Consider the following 14,002-nt stretch of genomic DNA (forward strand, 5'->3'; position numbering starts at 1 on the left):
TATTATGTTATAATATTATAAACAATGTGATAATGTTCCTGTGTTGACAGACAAACCAAAGGTGGCCTTTTCTGTTGGTTTGAGTGATGGATACGTTGGACCATTTAGTTCTGAAACCACACTGATCTACAAGAAAGTCTTCACTAACATCGGCAACGCATACAATTCAACTACAGGTATGTTATGATTAATTCATGTTAATTAACTTTATAGAATCAATTCGTTTCCTCAACTTACATCAGACATTAAATCAATATTACAGTAATAATGTACATACATATTTAAGGTGTGTTTCCTATTTAAAACAATAGACAGGATGAGATGAGACTTTAATGGTCATTGTTTTTAATTAACAATGATAATAATGGTTTATATCATAAATGAACAATGATATAAATCTGTGGTTCTCAAACATTTACATTTTGACCGTGGACCCCCATCTGAAGATTATTCCAAACTAATCACACTGGGCCCGATTCATGAACCGTACTTACGAACAAATTTGTTCTTAGACCCACTTAAGAAGTTTTTTTAAGAGATTTTGGCATTCACAAATGTTTTCTTAGCTGTGATTTGTTCTTAAGTTAAGAAGAAATCTACACATACTAGAGAGCACTCTTAGGGTGGCCTTTGAGTTCTTAAGTGTGATATGTTTGTGCAAAAATAATTAATTCTCGAAGTTTCTTCAATTCTACAGTTGTATAATATAGGATTTAAATTACAATAATATTTTTATCATATCTTTAGAGCAAAAAAGGTTCTCAAAGGTGTGGTCTGGGGACCCCCAGGAGTCCTTGAAGCTGTTCCAGGGGGTCCACAGCAAACGAGGAACAGTTTAATCACTTTAACCCTATTTTATACTTTGTTTGAAAATAGCTGATCGACAAGCTCACAACGCGTCCCATTACTGGCAATTTTGAACTTGTAGATCGGCTATTTTCGAAACCTTTTGATGAATCTTGAAAACATTTCCCTAGCAGAAAATATTTTCAGGTGGGGGTCTGCAGCCAAATGCATCTAACCCAAACAGACCCGGTTGAGTTGAAGCCCAAGCCCCATACCCACCCCATAACCCCCCACCCAACCCACCCACATCGCCCCCCCATACCCCCACCCCCATATCCCGACATTCGCCACACCCCCATTTTCAAGTCCCCTTCCTACCTGAAAGCCCCCCTATACCCACCCGTCACACCCATCCCCATACCCCACACAGCCCCCTACACCCCTCCTTGCACCACCATATCACCCACCACACCCCTATTTCCACCCCATTACATACCAAGCAGCTGCTACCTTAAAGACGCTCTATATCCACCCACCAGCTTTCAGTACTAAAAGGTTTTATATCCACTACTAACGCTACTCCTGAACATGAAATATGGACAACATTTTTAACAGCTAATTTCAGCAAATTTACATTGATGTCGAGTGGTGATATGTTGATTAATGTGAGAGAAATAATAAAATACATCCATTAATTAAATAAAATAATTTGCTGTTCACTTCAGAAGTACCTCCACAGCAATATTTATTTATTTTTAGGTTTGGAGTCTGGTGTTCCACCATCTTCAGGCTTTAGTTTAGGTATTCTTTACTTCATTCTCTCAACTTTATTTCTCTGTGTGATTTCCTGTGATTTCTGTGTGCAGCAATCACACACAGGTGTGACTGCAGGCAGAGCCATGCAGTCATGCCTTATATGGGGATTGTGGGGAGGCTCCCTATGGTAATTAGGATTAACTGGCACACCCCTTCAAGTTACGAGGATTGTGATTCATCATCATCAAGAACATAGTTACGATCAATTCTGCCTTTTAAGAACGTTTCATGAATCTGACTCGACTTCTCTTAGGAATTCACTTAGGAAGAAATTTAAGAAGACAACATACGAATTTATTGCTGAATGAGGCCCACTGTTTTGAAATAGCAGTTCTACAAGCTCACAATATGCCTCATCACAATGTGTTGTGAGCTTGTAGATTTGCTATTTCTAAAAGTCTAATTATAAAATAAAGTTAAGATAGTTAAACTGATTTTGATGCTATATTAACACATTTTGCTGGGGACCTTGGAACCCCCTCAAGGACCCTTGGGGGTCCTGGGACCCCACATTGAGAACCACTGTTTTAAAAGTGAAAACCACCATCTTGTTTCCCACAATATGGTGGTTTATTCACAGAGGGGTGTTGTGTGTGTGTGTGTGTGTGTGTGTGTGTGTGTGTGTGTGTGTGTGTGTGTGTGTGTGTGTGTGTGTGTGTGTGTGTGTGTGTGTGTGCGTGTGCGCATGTGTGCGTGTGCGCATATGTGCGTGTGCGTGTGCGCATGTGTGCGTGTGAGTGCGCAGGTATCTTTTCAGCGCCTGCGAAAGGAGTTTATCACTTCAGATTTACTGCAGCCCACCCTTCATCATCATCATATGTGTTTATCCGGATGTATAAAAATGAACAGAGTCTCATTTATAACCATGCATGGAATAGTGGTAATTGGGAATATGTATCTAATGGAATGATCCTAGAGCTGGAGCAGGGAGACAGAGTTTACATGCGTTTACCTGGTAGTGGGAACAGGCTCTATGATGACTCAAACAACCAGAACATCTTCAGTGGTTTCCTGCTCTATCCTATGTAACACTGCTACACTGTTACATTAAAGAGATGAGTGTTTGTTGGCCCACATAATGTTCTTATGCATTCTGTCAATAAACACAATATTCAAAAGCATGTATGTTTGTCTTCTTGTGTGTTTTACTGATTATTTGTAAGACTATAATACATGTAGAAGACCAGTGATGACGTGTTTTTGTCCATATTTAATATGACACATGCAGTATATGAGAAAATAACGTTCATGTGTACCACAGACTATTCATGAAAAAAAATGGCAAAATGTGTTAATAAAGCATCACAAACATATTAAGCACTTTAACCTTTTATACTTTGGCTATTCAAAAATAGCAGATCTACAAGCTCATAGCGCGGCACCGAGTGCCGCGCTACGAGCTTGTAGATCTGCTATTTTTGAAAATGTTTTTACTCAAATCTTACTGGCATTTTTCACTTAAGTAAAAGTATCAATAACACAAGGTAGAAATAGTCTGTTACAAGTAAAAGTTTGGTGCTAAAAATTGACGGGAGTAAAAGTACAAAAGTATTGGCATCAGAATATACTTAAGAGTACTCATTATGCAGAATATGCATTAATCGTCATGTATAAAAATCTTTTTAAAATAGCCAAAGTCTATTTGAAGTGGTTAATGTATGTTTTGTAATAATATTCAAAATCTTCAAAGTAACTAGCAACTAAAGTTTTCAATTAATTATACTGCAGTAAAAGTATAATATGTGTCTCTGAGATGTAGTGGAGTAGAAGTAAAAGTATAGCAAATATGAAATATTCCAGTAAACAAAAAAATCCTCAAAAGTGTACTTTAGTACAGTACTTGAGTAAATGCACTTAGTTACTTTACATCACTGCCGCACAGTGTTGTCCTCCCCCACATTGTTGAAGCTTTTAACACTTGATTATTATCTTATTTATTTAATTTTATTATTATTATAAATGTGTCTCCTGACACTCACCCTTATGATTATATTAACACAATATGTATCTTATTATTGTTTATTGCTGCTGCTGCCGCCGTGCAGAGCGGCAGGCCTGTTGGATATTATCCATGTGCAATTTATTGTATGTTGTATTCTATTCTATTAGTGTTGTGAAAACGTTTGTAACTGAGGCTTATTGGACCTTTTTGTGTTAAAATGTGTGCGCGTGTCATTGATCGCCTATAGCTGCTGTGATTTGCATAATACACAGGCTCTTTAATTTCCAATACAGGTAACTGTAAATACTTTTAGGATTTTGCTGTATTTTGTCACATTTATTCATATAAATTGCTGCCACTGCCTGTCTCTCTCTCTCTCTCTCTCTCTCTCTCTCTCTCTCTCTCTCTCTCTCTCTCTCTCTCTCTCTCTCTCTCTCTCTCTCTCTCTCTCTCTCTCTCTCTCTCTACAGTGTTTGTGTAGGGCCTACACCATAACATTGTATAGGCCAGGGAATTGTATTATTTTCACTATTATATTCCACTTAAATAAACAGAACTATCATTAGTCATACACCAGCTGAAAACATTGACTTGAGGAGACATTCTCCATTAGTTTAGATGAGTTTCAATACATTTCCAGGAAGTAAGTTTAAAAGAAAACTGTCTCTGTTCAGGATTCAAATTCAAAAGCAGCAAAAGTAGCAGATCTACAAGCTCTGGTATGACATACAGTAAAGTACAGTAAGAGAAGTGAAGTGCATTTGAAGTGGAAAGGAACTGACTATTTGATCACCTGATCAGACACTGTGTGTGTGTGTGTGTGTGTGTGTGTGTGTGTGTGTGTGTGTGTGTGTGTGTGTGTGTGTGTGTGTGTGTGTGTGTGTGTGTGTGTGTGTGTGTGTGTGTGTGTGTGTGTGTGTGTGTGTGTGTGTTCACATTAAATAAAAAAGAAATAACTTCTCTGACATTAGTTAGAGATAATATAGTTTAGAGATCATCGCCTTTATCTGAATGTCTGAAGGCTGAACACTCGTTCACTTAGTTATCACAGCATAAAAACAACACCTGATCACATTGAATCTATTCTCAGCACTCTGTTCAGAGGGTTAGGGTCTGTTCAGAGGGTTAGGGTCTGTTCAGAGGGTTAGGGTCTGTTCAGAGGGTTAGGGTCTGTTCAGAGGGTTAGGGTCTGTTCAGAGGTTAGGGTCTGTTCAGAGGGTTAGGGTCTGGGTCTGTTCAGAGGGTTAGGGTCTCTCAGAGGCATAAGACACACGTCTTATGCCCCCTGGTGCTGCGGGCCAAGGGTTCTGGCACCTCTTTCCTGTGAACGGGGGGGGGGGGGGGGGATTTACTGGCATTTTTCACTTAACCCATTAAGACCTGATCCTAACAGTTTTTTGAAAAGAAATCTAAACATTTTTTTTTTCAAGATTTTTCAAAAATAGCAGATCTACAAGCTCATAGCGCGGCGCTTGGTGCTTTGGTGCTAAAAATTGACGGGAGTAAAAGTACATAAGTATTGGCATCAGAATATACTTAAGAGTACTCATTATGCAGAATATGCATTAATCGTCATGTATAAAAATCTTTTGAAAATAGCCGAAGTCTATTTAAGTTGTTAATGTATGTTTTGTAATAATATTCAAAATCTTCAAAGTAACTAGCAACTAAAGTTTTCAAATAATAAATCTTGTTCATACTGTATGTCCTGTTGAAATAAAAATGTTGTTTGAATTTTCAGTCAAGCGTTGTGCTGGTTGAACATGAAACCTACTGTACTAAATTATACTATTTGTACTAAATTATACTAATCATTTAACATGAGTTAAATTAGTAAATCAAAGCCCTACTTCGTCACGCAAGAGTCACACAAAAAGTTGTGAGTAATGGCAGATCTACAAGCACACAACGCCTCGCGAGGCGTTGTGTGCTTGTAGATCTGCTATTTTCACAACTTTAAAATGTTTTCAAAAATGATAAAGGAACTGTTTGACAGGAGGTTTCCACCCGACATCCATGATATTTTACTGGTAAATCCTGAGTGTTGGAAGCTACTTTATAAATGTTGTTACTTTGATTTAAACGGTTACTTTAGTTGCATTACTGTTACTGCTCTCTGTGCAGAAATTCTTAATGTAAAGAATAAGCTCTGTTGCAATGGTGGAAAGTGACTAAGTACATTTACTCAAGTACTGTACTTGAGTACACATTTTAGGTATCTTTACTGGAGCATTTTATTTTTACTTCTACTTAACTACATCTCAGAGGCAAATATTGTACTTTTACTATAATTATTTGAAACCTAGTTACTTTTTGATTATTACAAAACATGCATTAACCACTTCAGCCCTATATATATATATATATATATATATATATATATATATATATATATATATATATATATATCTCTATCTCTATCTCTATCTCTCTCCACACACGTACGTGCAGTATGATTGAAAAATAAGTACATAACTCTATCGGTACACAACTCGGACGGCGCTGAGTCACCTGAAGGTGACGTCACAACGCTCAGCGAGGCGACTCCCTCGCCTAAGCTCGCTGGGCGGAGCCTCGTGGCTCAAGTCTCCTTCAGGCGGCGCTCCTCCGTCAGTGAAACCATGTTAAAACCTTTTTCATTGTGACTGGTTTTCCAATCGTACTGTGACATATATTACTTTATTACTTTATCATCTTGGTTCCCTGTGGAACATAAGGCTGTGACCATCTGCTTCATCTGGTCCTATCCTGTGCAGCATGCTGTGTCTCGCCCCATGTTAGGTTTGCCTATATATGTACTTTGGCTATTTTAAAATAACCGATCTACAAGCTCACAACACGTTTTATTGCAAAGCAGTGTGAGCTTGTAGATCTGCTATTTTGCATTTTGAAAACTTGTAAATGGGACGTTCTGCACAATGAGTGCTTTTACTTTTGGTACACAAGTACATTTTGATGCCAATACTTTTGTACTTTTACTCAAGTCAATTTTGAATACCAAACTTTTACTTGTGACAGACAATTTTTATATTGTGGTATTGATACTTTTACTTAAGTAAAACGTGTGAGTACTTCCACCACTGCTCAGTTGTGGACAGTGTGACTGGAATGGCTATAGACATAGCCTAGTCTAGCACAGTAGTTCCCAAACTGGGGGTCGGGAAATTAGTTTGGGGGGGTCCCCAGTTGATTACTGTAATCATTTGGTTACCTTTAATGTGTGCTAAGGCCCGGGGGGTCCAATTTGTCAACTGGTTCACAAACTGGACCCCCTGGGCCTTTAGCACTCCCCTGTGTAACTGGCTGCTGCACTTCCTAACGAACAGACCTCAATCTGTGCGGGTCGGAAAACAATGGCTCTTCCCAGGGCTGTGTTCTGAGTCCACTGCTGTTCTTTTGCAAATATTTTGAAATTTTGTGTGTGTGTGTGATCCTGTTTGTATTGTTTGTTTATACCAGGGGTACTGAAATACAAATCTTATAGGTCCACAATATTTTTTTAAAATAAGACAAACGTCTGTTTATTAAAGTCGGTCAATCAAGTCAAGCTTATACAAATCGGATCCGCTCCCAACCAACCAACTTAACAATACTGGGGTGAAAACAACATTTTTCACTTTGACAAATATTCCCCTCCAAACATCCTCTGTTAATAATCAGGAGAGGTATTGTGTTGTGGCTCAATAATAAAGAACACTTTTCTTTTTTAAACCCAGACCAAAAGGACCCTAAGAAAGGAGGACACATTGTAGTGCTGTTCTCCAGATAAAGTTGAATCAAAAAATCTCAATCAAATGATGTACTACTGTGTCAAACACTGACTGCTTCATTTCTCTATGTATAGCACCGTTGCGCTCTCTCTCTCTCTCTCTCTCTCTCTCTCTCTTTCTCTCTCTCTGGGTGAGCGACCATGGTGATCAACGTGTCTCCCTGCCAGGTAAGTATGGAATGGGTACGGGGGGGGGCATGTATATTATCTTTTCTATTTTAAGAAAATGCATAACCTCACAGATCCACCTGCTGAAGGGGGGGGGGGTTGTTCTTCCATTTCATAACAATCACACACCTTGTTCATAAAGCAAACAGGCTCTGATGTCCAAGTTTATCTTTTGTAAGTCAAGGTCCTCCGATGGTCCAACAAAAAGACCAAGCATAGGACAAGGTTCAAAGGTCAGAGCTGTGATATCTTCACATATAGAAGAGCAGAATGTTGATGAACTGGAACATGACCAACATGTGTTTAAAAGACTAGCAGGAGCTTGTTTACAATCTGTTTCAAGTAGGATTGACTGAAAAAGGTTTTCTTATAATACTAAATGTCTTTGGTCACATGAAGGGACTACTGCTTTTTGTAAACCGGTAGAACATGCCCTACAATGTAAAATCCCCTATAATGTTATTGTGTAACAACAACACTATTGTGTAGCATTTCTCTTCCTTGTTAAGTGCATTTCCCCATAGCTTCATTTGATTATACCTCGACAGAAGATTTGAACTGGAAGCACATATTGTGCTGTACTGTATTACACCTTAATGTGTCATATGGGGAAATAAAGTAAAAGTTCACTTTTTTTTGGGGTTCCCTTTATGCTGATGCCAATACTTCAGTACTTTTACTCAAGTAACGTCTTGAATGCAGGCCTTTTAGTTGTAACAGAGTATTTCTACATTGTGGTATTGCCACTTTCAGTATTGGCTGCTATAATTGCATGGCGTTGGCTAGATTCATGGTGGAGATGTATTTAGTCAAAAGGCAGTAAATCACACATTGAACATGAGTGAGTTGTGGTCTATAGCGTCAGATCCTCACTGCAGACGGAGCCAGCCAGCAGTCATGGCCGTCATGGCTGCAGCCCTAAGGCAAGAAGGCAACGTCACTGATATCTATTGTGTTCATTTTAACTGTCCTTCTTATTTGAAACAGTCCCTGTTCCATATACTATACATCACCATATCCACTTAGACAAAAGACATACACAATATCCCTATTTTGTTGTTCCTCTTTATTCTTTTTACTGAAGTTGGACACGGGTCATTCCACTATGAAGCTCCATTTAACTGGAACAATCTTCCTCTTTCTTTCAGGTCTGTTGCCTCTCTTGGCCTTTTCAGGACTTCCTTATATTCACATCTAGAAACAACCTGTTTGTGTTTTTACACTGTTTGTACTTACGTTGATTTCTGACTTTGATTCAGGTCATTGAATTGTTTCTCCATTTTCTTTGTTTAAAATGAGTTGAGGGCTGGGGTTGTGGGTGGGAGAGGGTGAGGGTGAGCAAGCTAACTGTATCTGTACGTGTTTGTATAGTGTATTTTTATTGTGTGTAATGTTTTATTTATCTGTAGCCTATAGGACCCCCTCTAAAATGAGATGCTGCATCTCAAGGGACTGAACGTTCCTCTCAATACATTCTGACCAATTGTTTCTGTACACATCTCTAAATGGAAGCATACAGTACAGTATTTATATCTGTTGCTAAAATCAAATAACAATGCAAATTAATTCACATATTATGCTTTTCAAAAACATAAAACTGACTTAACTGGAATGATACACCTTCCCCATGACCCCACTTGGGGTCCCGAGCCATAGTTTGAGAACCTGTTTTAGTATATAAATATGCTCTCTTTAACTCTCTTTTAAACTTTGTTTTCAGCATTTAATATGATCCATAGTTATATTAAAGTCTATTTCAGTTGATTCCTCAACTTTAATTTTTTTCTTTTTCAGCTGAAAAAGTGCTCCAGTGTTTTTCCTTTAACTTACAATCCACGTATCTCGAGAACGGTTCAAATTCGTCACACACGTTGCAGATGACGCGAGAGTGCCGTGCCCTAATAACAACAACCAAACATAAAAAAAAAAAAGAAAACGTTTCTAAGCGTGAGGGAGGAACGCACCAGAAAAAGAGGAACAGAAGAAAATACATAAAAGAGAGATGACACCTCACTCTTCTTCAGTTTGGGTAAAGAAGTGGACCGTATCACTTTAGAATCCAAGTCTTAAGGTAAAGAAGTGAGCCGTATCACTTTAGAATCCAAGTCTTAAGGTAAAGAAGTGAGCCGTATTACTTTAGAATCTAAGTCATTAAGGTAAAGAAGTGAGCCGTATCACTTTAGAATCTAAGTCATTAAGGTAGAAATGTCTGTGGCTTTCCACTCTGAAAACATTGGGATGGAAGAGACAAGTGATGTGATCTATCAGAATTTCCAGAACAACCCTCCATCTCAGGAGCAACAGCCACACAAGATACTGCAGTCTGGTAAGATATGTTATTAAAACCATATAGATACTGCAGTCTGGTAAGATATGTTATTAAAACCATATAGATACTGCAGTCTGGTAAGATATGTTATTAAAACCATATAGATACTGCAGTCTGGTAAGATATGTTATTAAAACCATATAGATACTGCAGTCTGGTAAGATATGTTATTAAACCATATAGATACTGCAGTCTGGTAAGATATGTTATTAAAACCGTATAGATACTGCAGTCTGGTAAGATATGTTATTAAACCATATATATACTGCAGTCTGGTAAGATTATATTATTGAAACCGTATAGCATTAAATGTGACGATGAGATTGATTGAAACTTTATTTACCAAATGACATGAACAAGTGAATACAGGTTAATTAGGGTGGCCATTCGTCCGGTTTTAGACCCAGCTGTCCTCCGTCCGCCGCACCCTCTGGCCGGACGCATAATTGTCCGGCTTTTGAGAGAGTGATTACAGTGTGTGTGTTATTGGTTTATATTTACATATCTCGGTAAATCTCCCGTTTCATTGGTATAGATTAGAATATCAGCTGGCAGCCAGCGCATTGGCTAGTATTCATTTAGCAAACAATGGAGCAAGGAAAAGAAGTTCATAAAGAAAAGTAGAATTGACGAGTATTGTTCACTTTGCACCATGTGTAATGGACATGATAGACCATAGATACTGCAGTCTGGTAAGATATGTTATTAAAACCATCCATAGCATTAAATGACGTTATGTCATCAACAATGAGATTGATTGATTTAAACTTTGTATTCACCAAATTACATGAACAAGTGAATACAGGTGCATACAAGATACATAGTACATAGTATAGACACAAGAAAGCCTGTTTCCATTGTGGTTCGTTTGAGGAAAAAAGTGGCGGTGGGGGCATGCAGTATATCTGTGCAACACATTGTTTTCTAAAAGGAACAGGAAAGCTGCACTCCTGGACGGTGTCTGCAACCGGCTGCAATTAGGCTTTGAAATTAGGATTGAAGAAGAGAGAGGGGGGGGGTCTTTTTTTAATTTACATTATTATTATGTATTATTACTATAATTCCTTTATTTTCCAACAATTAATCATGTTGTGATGTGTGCTACTGTGCTTATTTTTTCATTTTTCACTTTGTATATGTCTGTTTACTTTTTTACTTTGCTGTGTCTGTGGACACTAACCAGTTATGGGGGGAGGGGGGATGTGGGGGAAAAACCCAAATAATTATGTGATGAAATGACGCTCTTTGTCTAATGTGCTGAAAAATGCTAAACAAAAGTAAAAAGAAAAAGGAAAAAAAAGGAAAGCTGGACTTGTTGGTACAGAATAGAGCAGGGGTCTTCAATGTTTTTCAGGCCAAGGACCCCTTAGCTGAGAGAGTGATAAAGCAGGGGCCCCCATTATATTATTGTAAAACACTATATTGTTGTTTTTTTACTTTAAGAGAAAGCCTTCCATGCAACTTGAGGCTCACACACACACACACACACACACACACACACACACACACACACACACACACACACACACACACACACACACACACACACACACACACACACACACACACACACACACACACACACACACACACACACACACAGAGCTTACTGCTACACTGTGTTTGGTGTCCACAGTCACTTCAGTGTCTCCAGAGAGGAAGGGTTCCAGGCTTCCTGTGGTCGTTGTGGGTCTGCTAGGTCTCCTCCTATTGGCTGGAATCACGGTTGGAGTTTACAGTAAGTATTCACTAATCACAGGCAGTGTGTGTGTGTGTGTGTGTGTGTGTGTGTGTGTGTGTGTGTGTGTGTGTGTGTGTGTGTGTGTGTGTGTGTGTGTGTGTGTGTGTGTGTGTGTGTGTGTGTGTGTGTGTGTGTGTGTGTGTGAGGGGGGGGGGGGGGGCTAGACCACCCTCGCTCCACTGCTACCCAATAGCATTCGTTTTCCTGTTTAATTTGTGACCGTAAATCCAAAATGGTGGATTTGAATTCCCTCATTTATGAATTCCCTGGTTATGCCATATGTACAGTAGGTAGTCTAGATATCTTGACACATATTCATTTTCTGTTTCTGAAAACAACAAAACAATGGAGCTTGTTGCACAAAAACTAATTTCAAGACCAGGTGATATTAACTAACTTCTGTACCAACGTTCCTTACCGAAACAAAAGTAAAGTGGAACTGAGCCTGTGAGCCAATTAGATCTAAGCAGTAAATAGGACTAGACCAAAGTGGGAGGGGCCGCTGCACTGGTATTGCCCCCTCACATTGTTGAAGTAGATTGATCCATTCCATTCACAGGCAGGCAGGCAGCGGTGTGCTGTCTGATTTATGCTGTCATACGACGGTGTCACGCCGTGAACATGGCAGACATACAAGCCCACAATGCGTTGCGGATATGACACTTTGAGGGCTTGTAGATCTGTTGTGTTGGCTGTGCAACACCGGCGTACGACAAACCTTGGTGCTGTCCTGGACCTGGACAGTCAGCTCTCATTCAAGGCACACATTGCAGGTGCCACTCGACCTCTTGAAACAAACAACACCGATTGGAGTCAGACCTGTATGTTTTTACAACATAAATCCATGTATTTATTACAAGTAGCCTAGATGACTAGACTATGAATCATGTACTATTATGTTAGTTGAGAGAAAAACAATTAAAAATGTAAAAGCTTTTAGTAACCTGAATCTTCATTTAGTTTCACTCAGAACATATTGTTTTAAATGGGCGTGGCTACCGATTCAGGGGCCGAAGCCAGGCTAAGATTTTGGAGATCAACTTGTACAACTAAAGGCTGAGATGTTTTTTTTTCCCTTTATGTTTTACAGCAACATTACAACATAACTTTTTATGTGATATTTCTCTGCAGTGTTTGTGAAGGTGAGCGCCAGTCAGACCAAGATGGAGGAAGGTAATTTAAACATTATATTATATTCATAATAGATGTTGTTTTGGAAATGCCGTTTATATTTTATCCACATAATTGACAAGGGAAAGCTTAAAGATTTGGCCAAATAAATTAACCACTCAAAGTTATGTTTAAATGTAAACTGCATGAGTATTTATGATTGATTTAATGCTAATGCTGGGATGATTTCAGCCCTCCTTGATCAGCTGTCCACCCTAGAAATGAGGCTCAACGCCACTGAGAGACACAATGCAGGTATTATAACTTCATGTTTAGTGTTAAATTAAACTTTATCCTTCAATGAACTGCTTCTCCTTTGAAGAGAGGAAAATTATAATTGCTGAGGTATTACTTCCCATTGATTATGCTGATATTGTCTAACAGAACACCACAGATACTCATCTCAAGCCTCTTAATGTATTATTTAATTCCCCATGTAGATTTGTACTGAGGTGTCCATACAGAACACATCATTGTTCTTTGTATAGTTGGCTGCAGCCTTAAGGCAAGAAAGCAACTTCACTGATATCTATTCCTTTGAAAATGTGTTCTGTCCTTCTTGTCTTCTGAACTGCCTTCTTGTCCAAGACCTTCAGACCAGACTGAACACTAGTGAGAACCATGTCCAAGACCTTCAGACCAGACTGAACACTAGTGTCCAAGACCTTCAGACCAGACTGAACACTAGTGTCCAAGACCTTCAGACCAGACTGAACACCAGTGAGAACCATGTCCAAGACCATCAGACCAACATGGAGGCCTTGAAGACAGACATCAAAGGTAATTAGAACAGAAGGGTGTTCAGTGGATGCAGATATAGAGGACAGAGTGGACAAATGTAATATTTTACTTTAGTGTTAATTTATGTTAATTACTTCATTTGAGTTTGGAGAATAGTTTGATGTTGATCAATATGATTCACATAAAAAGCTTACCTACTCAAATGAAACTGCAGGAGTAATTGATTTAATTTTAATTGATTGATTGAAATCTTTATTAACAGAAGTTGAAAGGATGACACAATAAGCACTAAGGGCTTGTTTCCATTATGGTCCTGGGTATTCAATTCATCAAGACATTTAAAGACATACAATAATATACTATGTACAAGTCATAATAAAATAAACATGGGGGACCTTCTTGTGGTTAAACTACAAATATGTACAAAAGTATGTAAAGAGTAAAACAGTTGAGGATGGGGGGGGGGGCAGACTTAGGAGACTTTCCTAGGTCCAGTTATCAGTGGTAGACAGGTGCTTCTTCTTCTTCTTTGGTGTGACA

The 14,002-nt window shown here is 38.7% G+C and overlaps 1 protein-coding gene across 1 annotated transcript; it reads left to right on the forward strand.

Annotated features, from left to right (window-relative positions):
• Nucleotides 1–9,686: 9,686 nt before the first annotated feature.
• LOC311047968 (uncharacterized protein) lies at nucleotides 9,687–13,509 on the forward strand (the record flags this gene model as incomplete). The annotated part of the gene is made up of 5 exons (XM_084060919.1): nucleotides 9,687–9,807; nucleotides 11,447–11,548; nucleotides 12,683–12,724; nucleotides 12,914–12,976; nucleotides 13,310–13,509. 5 exons carry the CDS (start codon nucleotides 9,687–9,689, stop codon nucleotides 13,507–13,509), a joined length of 528 nt encoding a protein of 175 aa, XP_083917045.1.
• Nucleotides 13,510–14,002: the final 493 nt, after the last annotated feature.

The sequence above is a fragment of the Gymnoscopelus microlampas genome, assembly GCF_963454915.1.
Source record: "Gymnoscopelus microlampas genome assembly, chromosome: 6".
In the NCBI taxonomy this organism is placed as follows: Eukaryota; Metazoa; Chordata; class Actinopteri; order Myctophiformes; family Myctophidae; genus Gymnoscopelus; species Gymnoscopelus microlampas.